Source organism: Oryctolagus cuniculus, chromosome 17 (assembly GCF_964237555.1).
Source record: "Oryctolagus cuniculus chromosome 17, mOryCun1.1, whole genome shotgun sequence".
In the NCBI taxonomy this organism is placed as follows: Eukaryota; Metazoa; Chordata; class Mammalia; order Lagomorpha; family Leporidae; genus Oryctolagus; species Oryctolagus cuniculus.
In genome coordinates, this window is record NC_091448.1 from 1,984,484 (window position 1) to 1,998,633 (window position 14,150).

The window sequence follows — 14,150 nt, forward strand, 5'->3', positions numbered from 1 at the left end:
CTCATTGTCCCTCCCTATCACTCTTTTAAATAAGTGAGATAATCTTTAAAAAGAGAGTGAAAAGTTGGTGTTTCCGTACTAACAGGGCACTCAGGCGCTTCCCTGAGCGGAGTTGGGAGCCCCCAAGCCGCCTCGCTCCACCGAGCCCGCGTACCCGTCTCGACGGCCTCTTGGCCAGCGCGGACTTGTCCTCCAGGATCTCCACGAGGTACAGGTGGCGCGGGTTCCGCAGCCACATCTTCCCGTGGACGTCCATCAAGTACTGCAACACGAGGAGCTTGAAGAGGAATGCCTCGACGCCCACCCGCACCTACGGACAGAGCAGGTGCGTTTGCGGCGGCGCCGGACGCCCAGGTGAGCCCGGCTGGTCCACCTCCGTGCTGCGACCCAGCGACGCGGCTCAGCACCGTGCGGAAGAAGACGGAGAATCCTGCGCGCGGCGGGAGCAGGGCCGGGGGGCGGGCCAGCACTCACGGAGGAGGTCACGTCGAAGTGGAAGATCATGGGTGTGCTCTGGGACGGCGCGTTCAGGAAGGGCACGAGGCTGCTCAGGACGCAGCTCTCGTCCACCTCGGGCTCCATCAGGCGAATGGTCTTCAGGGGCACCCGCTGCCCGTGCACCTGCCTCAGCCTGCTGTGCAGCCTCCGCACGTACAGCGACTTCCCTACAGCGCGACAGCAGGCAGTCAGGCGAGGGCCGGGGCCGGCCGGGGGCCCCTGGGGTCAGACAGCGCCCAGCTCTGTGTCCCTGGTCTCTGAGGGGTCAGAGAGCGCCCAACTCTGCGTCCCTGGTCTCTGAGGGGTCAGACAGCGCCCAGCTCTGCCTCTCCTGGTCTCTGAGGGGTCAGACAGCACCCAGCTCTGTGTCCCTGGTCCCTCAGGGGTCAGAGAGCACCCAGTTCTGTGTCCCTGGTCTCTGAGGGGTCAGAGAGCACCCAGCTCTGCCTCTCCTGGTCTCTGAGGGGTCAGACAGCACCCAGCTCTGCCTCTCCTGGTCTCTGAGGGGTCAGACAGCGTCCAGTTCTGCGTCCCCTGGCCCCTCAGGGGTCAGAGAGCGCCCAGTTCTGCGTCCCTGGTCTCTGAGGGGTCAGACAGCGCCCAGCTCTGCGTCCCTGGTCTCTGAGGGGTCAGACAGTGCCCGGCTCTGTGTCCCTGGTCTCTGAGGGGTCAGACAGCGCCCAGCTCTGCCTCCCCTGGCCCCTCAGGGGTCAGAGAGCGCCCAGCTGTGCATCCCTGGTCCCTCAGGGGTCAGGGTGCCAGTGCCCAGTTCTGCGTCCCTGGTCCCTGAGGGGTCCCTCAGGGGTCAGACTCAGCGCACAGCTCTGCCTGCCCGGGTCCCACACCCAACATGAACTCCAAGAAGGCCTGAAGAGTTTATAAAAAACCAAGTAAACTGCAGAAGTGGGCTTGGAGGACGAGGCCGCAAAGTCCACAGGACGTGTCCAGTTAGGTCACAGGGTAAGGGGGCGCCCTGCAGCCCAGGGAGGACCCTGCCCTACAGATGAGGCAACCCCCACCCCCAGGCTCAAGGGTCCCCTCTGCTGGATGGACAGGGGCACGGGGGTCCCTGGGGAATGGGACCCCCCCCCCCCGCAGGCCCGCCACTCTCATTACCGACACTGGCCCTCTCGGAGGCCACGATGCCCACACACATCCGGTCCCTGAACACGGCCGCCGCCGACAGGGTCTGCTGGGGGACCTGGTAGTGCCGCGCCAGGTAGGCCTGGATGGTGTCCAGGGGCGCCTGCGGGGTGACCAGGACCTTCTGCCGGCTGAAGGCCGAGGGCAGGCAGCAGTGCTCGCGGTCGCTGTCACACAGCAGCACGAGCTGGTAGTCGTCGCGGTGGTGCCGTGCGCACAGGCTGTGGAACAACGCCTCCACCCGGCAGCCCACCTCGTAGCTCAGGCGGTCGGCAAACAGCAGGCTGTAGAGCCGGCGGCCGCGGCAGCCGGGCGTCAGGCAGCGGCGCAGCAGCAGCGCCACCTCCTCGAAGCTGGTGCCGGGCGTGCACAGCAGCACCTCGTCGTAGGTGGGCAGCGGCTGCCCGGGCGCCTGCATGTACACGGCCAGCGCCGCCGGCAGCACCTCGGCCTGGGCACACAGGATCAGGTTGGGCCGGCCCGCCTGCAGGCCCTGGGGAAGGCGCCGCTCCACCGGGGGCCCCCCCAGGCTGGCCAGGCGCGCCAGGCAGCGGCCCACGGCGTCCAGGTCCAGACAGTGGGGCAGGAAGGCGCTCACGCAGCCCACGGCCTGCTCCAGGAACAGGCTCAGCTGCTTCTCCAGGTTGAACTCGGCGAGGAGTGCGGGCCACAGCTCCTGCAGGGTGGCGCTGGCGCGGGCCCGGGCCCCCTCCCCGCCGCTCCCCGAGAGGGCCCACGAGACGTCGGCGGGGGTGCAGCCGCCCTTGAGGAAGCCCAGCATGGTGAGGGCGGCCTCGCTGGGGGGCGCCCGGGGCAGCTCGGCGCTCAGGTAGACCAGCTGCTCGGCCGTGTAGAAGTTGAGGTAGAAGTGCTCCTCGCGCTGCCGCGTCACGAAGGCCTCCCAGCGCGCCAGGAAGCGCTCCATCTGCCGGCACACGGCCTCCAGCAGCTCCAGCTCGTCCCCGCGGCCCGTCAGCGGCGCCAGCACCTCCAGGCCGAAGTCCAGACGGATGGACGCGACCTTGGTCACGGAGCAGCGCACCTCGGCGGTCCAGGCGCGGAACAGCACGTTTCCCGCGGAGTACAGGTCGATGAAGGCCTGCACCAGCCTCTGCACGCGGCAGAACACCTGGGGGGGGGGGGGGGCGGGGCGTGAGCGGGGGCGGGGCGGTGACAGCTTCCCGCACCGCCCCGAGGTGGGGCCTTGGGCCCTTAGCACGGGAGGCCTGTCTTCCCCGCACACGGCCAAACAGCTGCCTTCTCTCGGGCACTGGAGAAGTGGACGGCGGCGGCTTGGGGGTACGGGGCCCCCTGGGGCCACCGCGCGCCTCAGTGAGGACGGCGGGTGAATTCCTTCCGGGGCGCCCCCACCCCCGCACCCCGTCCTCTCCGAAGGGGCTGCCTTGGGGCTCCGCGCTGCAGTCTCCGTGAGCCCGCAGGTCCAGCCCCTGCCGCGGCCCGGGCGACGCCCACCTCGGAGAACCGCTCCACCTCGGAGCTGTTGTGGTCCCCCTGGCCGGACAGCAGCATCAGTTTGTTCAGCAGCTCCTTCAGCTCCTCCAGGGTGTACCTGCGCACCTCGTCCTGCCAGCCCTGGCCCTGGGGCAGGTCCAGGCGCAGCACCGCGTCGGGGGAAATCTGCGGAACATCGCAGTGTAGCCGCCGCCGCAGGGCAGGGCAGCAAGCACCCCGCCCCGCCCCGCCCCGCGGCAGCCCCGCGAGCGGACCACCCACCCTGTGCCCGGCTCGGGGTGCCGCCAGCACGTAGATGCCTCTGCTGTTGATGGCCGCGGCCAGGGACAAGGAGGACAGCTCCACAGACCCGTGGCTCTCCTTCACCGTCTTCAGCCACTCTAGGTTCCTGGCGGAATCGCGCTGTGGGGACGACACGGGCACTCAGGCCGGCGCTGTGCTAGCCGCCCACCTGCCCGCGGCACCCCCGCCCCGCCCCCTGCTCAGCTCAGCCCTCTCGGGGCACGGGGCCGGCCCAGGCGCCTCACTGTGTGCCTGCCAGGACCCTGTGGCTCAGGTGGGGGCTGCTTCTGCACCAGCTGTGCCCCCCTGCCCTCACGGCCGGGACCGTCACTCGTGGAGAAACAGGTGAGAACAGCCGGCCACGGCCTGGCTCCCCGGTGGAGGGCCACTGTTCTGTGGGCAGGGAGCCCCACGCAGCAGGGCCAAGGTGCCCTGGGTCCGAAGGCCCTTTCGTGGCTCCTTGGCACCACCGGGAGACCGGGAACCGCGAGAGCGGCACTCCTGTGCATGGGAGTCCGCGAAACGCCTGCCCGCAGGCCCCTGCTCGTGCCGTCCTTGTCCTCTGCCGGGTAAGCACCAGCTGCCTGGGACCAGGCACTACTACTTACGGGGGTGCACTCAGACCCTGGAGCCGAGAGCCCGCCCCCCCCCCCCGAAAAGCTCTTTTCCTCCCGAGGAAACAATAATCCGTCTCTGTCAGTGGTCAAAAGGTCAAAAGCAGCGCTTCAAGAAGTGGGCATCGCTGCAGCCAAGATACCGCCCGGCAGCACTCGGCACGTCCCCGGTGTGACTCCCCGGCATCGCTGGTGGGGCAGGCAACGTCGTGTCTCGTTTACCAACAAGCTCGGGAAGGCAGTGCCCTCCGCAGCAAGACTGTTCTCGCGAGCACCCATCTGTCCCGGCAGCCAGGGGTGCGCACTCCCACGTCGCCCCCTGAGGCTGCCCACTGCTCCGCGAGGCTGGCCCCACCTCCGGGCCACAGTGAGACTGACCAGCTTCTTGGGCAGGTGCTGGTCGTTGTCCAGGGCCTTCCAGAGCTCCCTGAGATGGTCCATGAACTCGGGGAAGTCCGCCGTGGCGCTCAGCTTGTATAGCAGGGGCGCGTAGCCCTGCACGGCGTCGTGGAAGCAGGCCACGCGGTCCACGTCGATGTCATTCTCCCCGGCGGAGATGGAGGCCAGGTCCACAAACACCTTCAGCTCATTGATGTCTGGGGAGAAGCAGAGAAGGCCAGTGCGGGGCGGCTCCCGCGGGCCCCAGGCTCCGGTCTCGGCAGTCGTCCTACGTGGCGCTACGGACGCCCACTCATGGGTTTGCAGGGTTTTACCCACTCTGTGTTTTCAGTGAGTTTCCCAGGGTGTGGGGACATCACTGACCCGCATCTCACCTCTCCTCCACAGCCACGTGGGCATCCACCTCTCCCCCACAGCCACGTGGGCATCCACCTCTCCTCCACAGCCACGTGGGCATCCACCTCTCCTCACCAGCCACGTGGGCATCCACCCCTCCTCACCAGCCACGTGGGCATTCACCTCTCCTCACCAGCCACGTGGGCATCTCACCTCCCTCCACAGCCACGTGGGCATCCACCTCTCCCCCACAGCCACGTGGGCACCCACCCCTCCTCCACAGCCACGTGGGCATCTACCTCTCCCCCACAGCCACGTGGGCATCCACCTCTCCTCACCAACAACGTGGGCATCCACCTCTCCCCCACAGCCATGTGGGCATCCACCTCTCCCCCACAGCCACGTGGGCACCCACCTCTCCTCCACAGCCACTTGGGCATCCACCCCTCCTCACCAGCCACGTGGGCATCCACCTCTCCTCCACAGCCACGTGGGCATCCACCTCTCCTCCACAGCCACGTGGGCATCCACCTCTCCCCCACAGCCATGTGGGCTCTCACCTCTCCTCACCAGCCACGTGGGCCCAGGCACGGTGCCGGGCGTCTGCATACCTCATTTCCTCTCAAGAAACAGGCACGGTCACCCCTGATTACTAACCAAGGGACGGGGTGAAGGACTAGCGTCCACAGCCGGAGGCAGCGGGGCCAGTGCGGCTCCATCACGCCCCCCCCCCCGCCTGGGCACTGCCGCCTGCCCACACCTTCCCCCTCCGCTCCCTGCCAAGGCAGTGATGCCTCAGAACTACCGGGGCCACCAAGCCCTGGCCCGCGCAGACGCACACCCTGTGGAGGACGCTGCCGCAGGGTCCCCGCCCCCTGGTGCCCTGGTCAGTCTCCACTGGAAGCAAAGGCTAAAGCGGCCAAGGGCAGAGTCTGATGGCAGAGACGGGGCATCCCGCCCCATAGGAGCTCCACCAGCAGTCCGGGAGGGGACCTGGCCCAGACGGCTCCGGAACGCAGGTGACGCCTCCTACAAGCTGGAGCGCCACGGGGCCCTGCCCCCCGACCCCCCGCGAGCGTGGCGCGCGGGCCTCACCTGCCAGGGCGTCGCGGAGCCAGCCGATGAACTCCCTGCACAGGGACAGCTCCCTCAGGCACTGGCAGCGGGGCTCGCTGATGTCCTGCAGCACCTTCTTGGCCTGGATGAGCTGCGGGCTGATCTGGTCCAGTTTCTCGTGGCGAAATTTGTCGAAGTCATCCGTCTGCAAGACAAAGCCCTGCTGTGGCCCGGGACCAGCTAATGGGCCGGCGTCTGTGCAGCAGCGGCCGTCCCAAAAGCACCGCCCTCCCTGACGCCCTGGCCACTCAGTGGGCCACGCGTTTGCCACCAGGATGGACAGCCCAACACCCCCCATCGAACCCCCATGGCCCCGCATGCAGCTAAGAATGTCGCACAGAGTTTTAGATCTGTTCCCGGGGCCCGGCACTGGGGGCAGTGGGCTGCCACTGCTTGCAACACCAGTGTCCCGTATCAGAGCGTCAGTTCAAGTCCCGGCTGCTCCACTTCTGATCCAGCTCCCTGCTAACGGAAGCAGCAGAAGGTGGCCCAAGTGCTTGAGCCCCTGCACCCACACGAGAGACCCAGAGGGAGTTCTGGGCTGCTGGCTTCAACTTGGCCCAGCCCTGGCTATGCTGGGCATTGGAAGATTTCTCTCTCTCTCTCTCTCTCGCTCTCTCTGACTCTGTCTCTCCCTGTCACTCTGCTTTTCAAACAAGTAATTAAACCTTTTTAATAGTAAAATCTATTCCTCTCCACAACAAGTGTGTGGGTGTCTGCTGTTAAACAAAGAAACAGGCCCAGACCAGTAACCTGAGAACTGATGCTGTGGGGGTCAAGGTCAAGTGCAAAATCTGCTAGATTTTGAGCATTTGGCTGTCCTTGCTATAACGTATGACATCATACACCTTCTGCCTCCTCGCTGGTTCTCGCTAGGTCGAGGGGGCATGACTGGGTAATCGGCAGCAGTTTCCTGTTTAGCTTCTATAACCTGAAGAGGCTGCCCTTCAAAAACGTGACCCTCAAGCCAACCAAAGGCTGGTCGGGCCGGCATCCCGCATGGCACCAGCTCTGTCCTCATGGCTCCACCGTCCACCCGCCCCTGCTCACAGCCTGGGAAGGCAGCGGAGGACAGCCTGGGCTCTGGCCCTGCACCCATGTGGGAGACCCAGATGGAGTTCTCGGATGCTGACTTCAGCCTGGCCCCGCCCTGGCCATTGTGGCCGTTTGGGGAGTGAATCCGTGAATGAGGACGTCTCTCTCCCTCCCTCCCTAATTCTCTGACAAATAAGAAAAACTGAAGAAAGAGGAGAGAAGAGAGGAGAGGAGAGAGGAGAGGGGAGAGGAGATGGGAGAGGAGAGGGGAGAGGAGAGGGGAGAGGAGAGGGGAGGGGAGAGGGGAGGGGAGAGGGGAGAGGAGAGGAGGGGAGAGGAGAGGGGAGAGGAGAGGGGAGAGGGGAGAGGAGAGGGGAGAGGGGAGAGGAGAGGGGAGAGGAGAGGAGAGGAGAGGAGAGGAGAGGAGAGGAGAGAAGAGAAGAGAAGAGAAGAGAAGAGAAGAGAAGAGAAGAGAAGAGAAGAGAAGAGAAGAGAAGAGAAGAGAAGAGAAGAGAAGAGAAGAGAAGAGAAGAGAAGAGAAGAGAAAGCCAACTGGCTGAGTAGCAGCCTCGATCACAAGCAAGGCAAAAACAAAGCTTGGGACCTCCTGGCCTCGCGTTCAGCTCGAAGGCAGCTCCGGGGCCCCCGCCAGCTCCCCGGGAGCCCGCTCTGGGGACCCCCAACAGCTCCCCGGGAGCCCGCTCCGGGGCCCCCGCCTGCTCCCCGGGAGCCCGCTCTGGGCCCCCCCGCCAGCTCCCCGGGAGCCCGCTCTGGGGACCCCCAACAGCTCCCCGGGAGCCCGCTCCGGGGCCCCCCCGCCAGCTCCCCGGGAGCCCGCTCTGGGCCCCCCCGCCAGCTCCCCGGGAGCCCGCTCTGGGCCCCCCCCCACCAGCTCCCCGGGAGCCCGCTCTGGGCCCCCCCGCCAGCTCCCCGGGAGCCCGCTCTGGGCCCCCCTGCCAGCTCCCCGGGAGCCCGCTCTGGGCCCCCCCCCACCAGCTACCCGGGAGCCCGCTCTGGGCCCCCCCGCCAGCTCCCCGGGAAGCCCACTCCAGGGCCCCCAGCAGACGACTTACGAAGTTGAGTAAAGTGTAAAGGATGTTGAAGCTGCCGGTCAGCCCCAGGTCCTCTTTGACCTGCAGGATGACCTTGGCCGAGTGCACGGCCCGGTGCAGGCTGTGGTACTCCTCGATCTGCTGGACACGGCCATAAATCCAGCCCCTCATGCTCTGCCCGTCCACAGCACTCATGGCCCGGAGCTCCAGGGCCAGGCTACTGTACTTGCTCACGAAGTCCCTGAAAACCACGTCCACCTCCGCCAGGGTGACCTCTCCTGACTTCAGGTTCCGGTAAAACCTGAGAAACCTCTCATAGCAGGGACAAAATAGAGCGTCGTGGGCCGCGTCCAGCGTCACGACTGGCCGCTGCGGTTCATCCTCGGCCGCGCCCAGCGGCTCTGGGAGGCGCAGCGGCCGGCCCAGCGACTGTGCGGCCTCCTCCCAGAAGAGCTGGAAGACGTGGCTGTCCTTTAGCAGGTCGATCTGCTCGGCCATGCCTCGGGCCTGGGGGCTGAGGCGGTAGTGTGTGGCCAGCTCCTCGCCCGAGGAGCCGGGCAGCCTCACGGTCACGGCCGCATTCAGTCTTCCCCGGCTGAGGTCTTCCGCGTGCCTCACGGCCATCTCGCCGAAGTCCACTTTGAAAAGGAAGGAGACGTCCAACGTCAGCCCTCGCTCACAGAACCTTCCATCTCCTCTCAGTACAACTCAAGTGAGCACATGACCCCCAGGCCCCCGGGGGTGCCGGGTTCCGGGCCCCGCCTCCGGCTGGAGGCCAGGCAGCGCGACGGCCTTGGGGCCCCGACGCCCACGCGAGACCAGGAGTGGAGTCTCGGCTCCTGGGAAGGTGGGGGCTGTCGTGGGCACTGGGGAGTCCGGGGAATCCTGTCTGGCTCTGCAGCTAAAACAGAAATAACAAAGCCCTCACGGGTCCCTCTGTGCCTCCACAAACACGGTCACGCGGTCACGCACTGTACCACGCGGGTTCCTGACAGGCTGAAAACACGCGAGGGTTTCCACCCTCCCCGATCCCACTCCAAAGACAGCAGAACTGGCTTTAAGAAGCCTTGAACGGAGCAGGAGGGAAGGATCGGACAGGAGGCAACAGCGGCAGCATTCCGGAAGCTGCAAACCAGGTTTGCCGTGGGAACAGCGGCGAGGGTGAGGGCGGGGATCCCCCGGCCACAGAGGTGCGGGGGGACTGGGGCCGCCAGGGGCCAGGCCAGGGGTCCCTACACGCAGTGGCCAGGACGGGGCGGGGGTGGCAGCGCTGAGAGACAGGAAGGCTGTCAGTCACTTAAGCCGTGGTCCGAGGGCTGGCGCCACCTGCAATGCCGACGGCTCCCCATAGGGGGCGCTGCTCCCAGCTCTCTGCTCACGGGCCTGGGAAGGCAGTGGCTCAAGCTGGGCCCCTGGCACTCACAGGGGAGACCTGGGTGGACGTCAGGCTCCTGGCTGCGGCCTGGCCCAGCCCTGGCTGCTGCAGGATGGAAGAGTCTCTCTCTCTCTCTTTCTGTTTGTCACTCGCCCCTTCAAGTAGTTAAATACACTTTAAAATAAAAAAGTGGGTCCGGTTCAGCCCTGAGAAGACAGAGCAGGCAGACAGCCCCTACCTCCTGCCCCCTGGCGAGCACCCAGGCGTCTGTGTTCCAGAGGGCAAGGCTGTCGGGCTGGGGTCATTCCAGACCTGGACCCATTCACAGGAGGTGGAGAGGCTGTGGCACTCAGCGGGGGGAGCATCCCACCAGAGGGGGAGCATCCCACCAGAGGGGGAGCATCCCACCAGAGGGGAGGAGCAGGCAGACAGGAGGGAGGAGACCGACACTGAGACCGGGGCCTGACGCACACAGGCGAGCGCGACCCCCAGAACCCACAGCGAGCGGCGGCCAGGCCCAGGCCTGCTGGCAGGAGGCCAGGAACCTGAGAGGAGACCGGGGAGGTCTGTCCAGTGGTCCTGAAGCCCAACTCACTCTCCCCGTCTCAACCCGTTTGTAGGCATCTCCTTTCACAGAAACAAACAGGGGTCCCCGACACGGAAGGCAGGTGAGGGGAGCCATCTGGGGGAGCAGGCGCTGGGTGCAGCAGCCCCACTCTGCCTGGGCACCCGCGTCCCTTCTCAGTCCCCTCCACTCTGCAGTCGGCTTCCTGGTAACGCGCACCTGGGAGGCAGCAGGCGACGGCTCATGTACCCGGGTCCCTGCCGCCCACATGGGAGGCCTGGACTGAGTTCCCGGTTCCCAGCTTTGGCCTGGCCCAGCCCCGACTGTTGAAGGCATTTGGGGAGTGAACAGTGGAGGGATGATCTGTCTCTCTCTCCCCTCTCTCAAATAAATATTTTTTAAAGTCCAAAGGAAAAATATTTTATAAAATATAAAATCAAGGTGGAAGAAACATGAAACTGACAAAGAAAAGAGAAAGAAAAGTTTGGGGGCCGGCGCCGTGGCATAGCAGGTAAAGCTGCCGCCTGCAGTGCCGGCATCCATACGGGCGCTGGTTCGAGTCCTGGCTGCTTCACCTCTGATCCAGCTCCCTGCTATGGCCTGGGAAAGCAGTGGAAGATGGGCCAAGTCCTTGGGGCCCTGCACCTGTGTGGGAGACCTGGAAGAAGCTCCTGGCTCCTGGCTTCAGCCTGGCCCAGCCCCGGTCATTGAGGACATCTGGGGAGTGAACCAGCAGATGGAAGACCGCTCCCTCTCTCTCTCTCTCTCTCTCTCTCTCTCTCTCTCTCTGCCTCTGCTTCTCTCTCTCTGTAACTCTGACTTTTAAATAAATAAATCTTTATTTAAAAAAAGTTTGGAGCAGGTGTTTGGCTCGGCAGTTAGGACACTGGTTAAAACACCCACATGCCACAACGGAATGCCCGGGTTCGATCCTCAGCTGGGGATCCCGACTCCAGCTTTGTATGAGGGCGGACCCTGGAATCAGCAGCAGTGGCTCAATAATTGGGCCCCTGCCACTCAGGTGGGAGACCTGGGCTCCTGGCTCTCAGCCTCAGGCTGGCCCAGACTTGTCACTGGGAACCTGGGGAGTGACCCACAGATGGCAGCCGTCTGTCTCTCTGCCTCTGAAATAAGTAAATAAAAGGAAGATGAAAACCTGGGGCCGAACACATGGTGTGGCGGGTTCACCCGCTGCCTGGGACACCCCTATCTCATGTGGGCGCCGGTTCAAGTCCCGGCTGCTCTGCTTCTGATCCAGCTCCCTGCTGATGCGCCTCGGGAGGGAGCGAATGACGGCGGAGGGCCTGAGTCCGCACCCACGTGACAGACCCGACGGAGCTCCTGGCTCCTGGCGCCCGGCTTCAGCCTGGCCCCATCGGGGCTGCTGTGGGCATCTGGGAAGAGGGTCTCTCTCTCTCTCTCTCTGTCACTCTCTCTCTCCCCCCCTCTCTCTGTCACTCTGATTTTCAAGTAAGTACATATTTTTGAGAAGAAGAAAACACCTAGTCAAAGTCTCAGTGTTCTTGGGAGGATGAGGCAGCGACCGTGACGGGAACAGGACCAGATTTAAGAAAGGAGCAGGTGGGCCAGCGCCGCGGGCAGCAGGTGCAGCCACCGCACTGGGGTGCAGGTTCGAGTCCTAGCTGCTCCACTTCCAGCCCAGCTCCCTGCTATGGCCTGGGGAAGCAGTGGAAGATGGACCAAGTCCTTGGGGCCCTGCACCCGCGTGGGAGACCTGGAAGAGGCTCCTGGCTCCTGCTTTGGTCTGGCTCAGCCTGGCCATCATGGCCATTTGGGGAGTGAACCAGTGGATGGAGGACTTCTCTCCCCCTCTCTCGCGAGTGAATTTGACTTTCAAACAAACAGAGAAAGGAAAAAGACACCACCTTGCACCAGGTGCTGCACCTTCGCACACTGACTCAGGAGGCTGCCCACGCGTCTCCGCTCGGTCTTCAGGAAGTCAAGCTCTGCGCTCCTCCAGCCCAGCAACTCCTCCATGTCGCACTGGTCCTCTCGCTCTCGGGGGGAAGACGCTTTTCTCTCTGGAAACAACACACAGCGACAGGTCACACAGATCAACAGGGCAAAGCACCCCCCAGAGCGCCGCGTCTGCCGCCTGGCTCTGAAGGCCCCTGCACTGCCCGGGAGGGCCTGGCGCACGCGAGCCCCCGAGACTGCTGAACCCACGCCCCCAGGCCCTGAGACCCAGCACGGACACTCCCTAGGCCAGGGCTCCTCCGGGAATCACGGGCCACCCAGAATCACTGCAAGAAAGCAACTCTACAGAGCCCACACGGTCACCCTTCATGCACACACACAGAGTACACACGTATACACACAGACACAGACACACAGAGACACACACACAGAGACACACACACACATATATACACAGAGACATACACACATATGCAGACATATACACACACAGACACAGAGACACACACAAACATTAACACACATATACAGACATGCAGACACATATACACATATAGACACACATATACGCATAAAAACATTAATACACACAGATATTAACAGACATGCACAATATGCAGACATGTACAGAGACACACATATGTAGACATATTCACATACACACATAAAAACATTGATACATGCAACATAAAGACTTTAACACACACACACACACAGATAACCACACACACACAAACATATAGACAACCAAACACAGACACGCACTTGCACAGATACATAAGCACAGAGATACAGATACACACACAGATAGACACACACACAGACATAGATATATAGAAACACATGAACATATACACAGATGCACAGGATACACACAGACACATGGATACACACAGACACACATTCACAGTCACACACACACAGTAATTAACACAGACGTACACATACATAAACACACATACACAGACACAGACACACACATATGCAGATACACACACACAGATACATACAAAGATGCAGACAACCACGCACACATCCACACTGACACACACACACACATATACAGACACACAGACTTACACACAGATACACAGAGTCACACAGCTACACACATATACAGTGCACAGAATACACACACAGACACACACGCACGTGCACACACAGGCGCTGCAGCCCGTGGCTCCTCTGCACCCTGCCGCACGCGGCTCCGCCCGCGCTTACGCAGTCGCCAGACGTCGAGAAACTGGGCCCTGTGCCCCAGGATCAGCTCCAGGTGCCCGACCCGAACGCTGCCCGACACGAGCCCGGCGGCGGCCATGGTGAACACCGAGTCGGCGGCGGCCATCAGCTTCTTGCCTTCCTCCGTGATGTTGGCCAGTATCTTCTCGTCGGTTCCTAGCAGGGGAGGACACGGGGGACTCAGTCGGGGCCCGCTCTCAGCCAGCAGCCCGACTCCTGCGCGGCCCAGCCCGGGAGGCTTCCAGACGGCTGGCGCTGTGGCTGGGAGACCCGACCGGCTGCCTTCGCTCACGCCGATGGCTCCACAGTGGCCCAAACCAGCCGGGAGGGCAGCGTTGCCCGGGTTTGCCAAGGCTGCGCCCAGCACACGCCTCGCCCCACAGCGCCCCGGGCCCATTCCTCCACGGCGGGGAGAGAGCGCCTGCAGCCCAGCCGCCGGAGGCCAGCCGAGGGCCGTGAGGACGCCACTCCGCCAAACCCGGAATGTGAGCTTCAGGGTCGGGACCGGGGGTAGAATTTCTTAGATGTGCTTAGTTTAACCTGCAGACTTCTCTCCCGGTGTCTGCGAGAGGACCACGCTTATCTGCACCGTTGAAAAGAAACGCGGCAGCTCCGTCCCAACCGCAGAAGCAAGGGTGCAGGGGGCCCCCCAGTGAGTGAGCCACAGGCCCTGCCATGCCCACTCGTGGCCCAAGCTGCCTCACCGGGAAGACAGTGGAGCAGCCGAGACTCGAATCAGTGCCCACGTGAGACGCTGGTGCTGCCGGCGGTGGCCAGCCTCGTCTCCAGTTCCTCACCAGGAAACCGAAGGCTTAAAGCAGACGCAGAAAGCACGGCGTCAGACGCTGAGTCTGGGCCAGCATCGAGGGCCACAGGTTGAGCTACCGCCTGCGATGCCAGCATCCCACGTGGGCGCCGGTTCAAGTCCCGGCTGCTCCACTTCCAGTCCAGCCCTCTGCTGGTGCACCTGGGAAGGCAGTGGAAGATGACCCAAGTGCCTGGGCCCCTGGCGGCCCCGCGGGAGACCCGGAGAGAGTTCCTGGCTCCTGACTTTGGCCTGGCCCAGCTGTTGCAGCCATGAACCA

At 63.7% G+C, this 14,150-nt stretch overlaps 1 protein-coding gene across 2 annotated transcripts in view; it reads right to left on the bottom strand.

The window, feature by feature from the left end:
• RNF213 (ring finger protein 213) overlaps positions 1 to 14,150 on the bottom strand; it is a 97,736-nt gene that overhangs the window by 50,949 nt on the left and 32,637 nt on the right. For both annotated transcript variants that reach the window (XM_070060184.1, XM_070060183.1), the window contains exons 19-28: positions 13,048 to 13,221; positions 11,775 to 11,930; positions 7,970 to 8,586; positions 5,841 to 6,006; positions 4,389 to 4,606; positions 3,376 to 3,516; positions 3,115 to 3,279; positions 1,615 to 2,770; positions 475 to 665; positions 155 to 310 (exon numbers count right to left, since the gene is read on the bottom strand). In XM_070060184.1, coding sequence (XP_069916285.1) covers positions 155 to 310; positions 475 to 665; positions 1,615 to 2,770; positions 3,115 to 3,279; positions 3,376 to 3,516; positions 4,389 to 4,606; positions 5,841 to 6,006; positions 7,970 to 8,586; positions 11,775 to 11,930; positions 13,048 to 13,221 — 3,140 coding nt within the window. The remainder of the gene's footprint in view (positions 1 to 154; positions 311 to 474; positions 666 to 1,614; positions 2,771 to 3,114; positions 3,280 to 3,375; positions 3,517 to 4,388; positions 4,607 to 5,840; positions 6,007 to 7,969; positions 8,587 to 11,774; positions 11,931 to 13,047; positions 13,222 to 14,150) is intronic.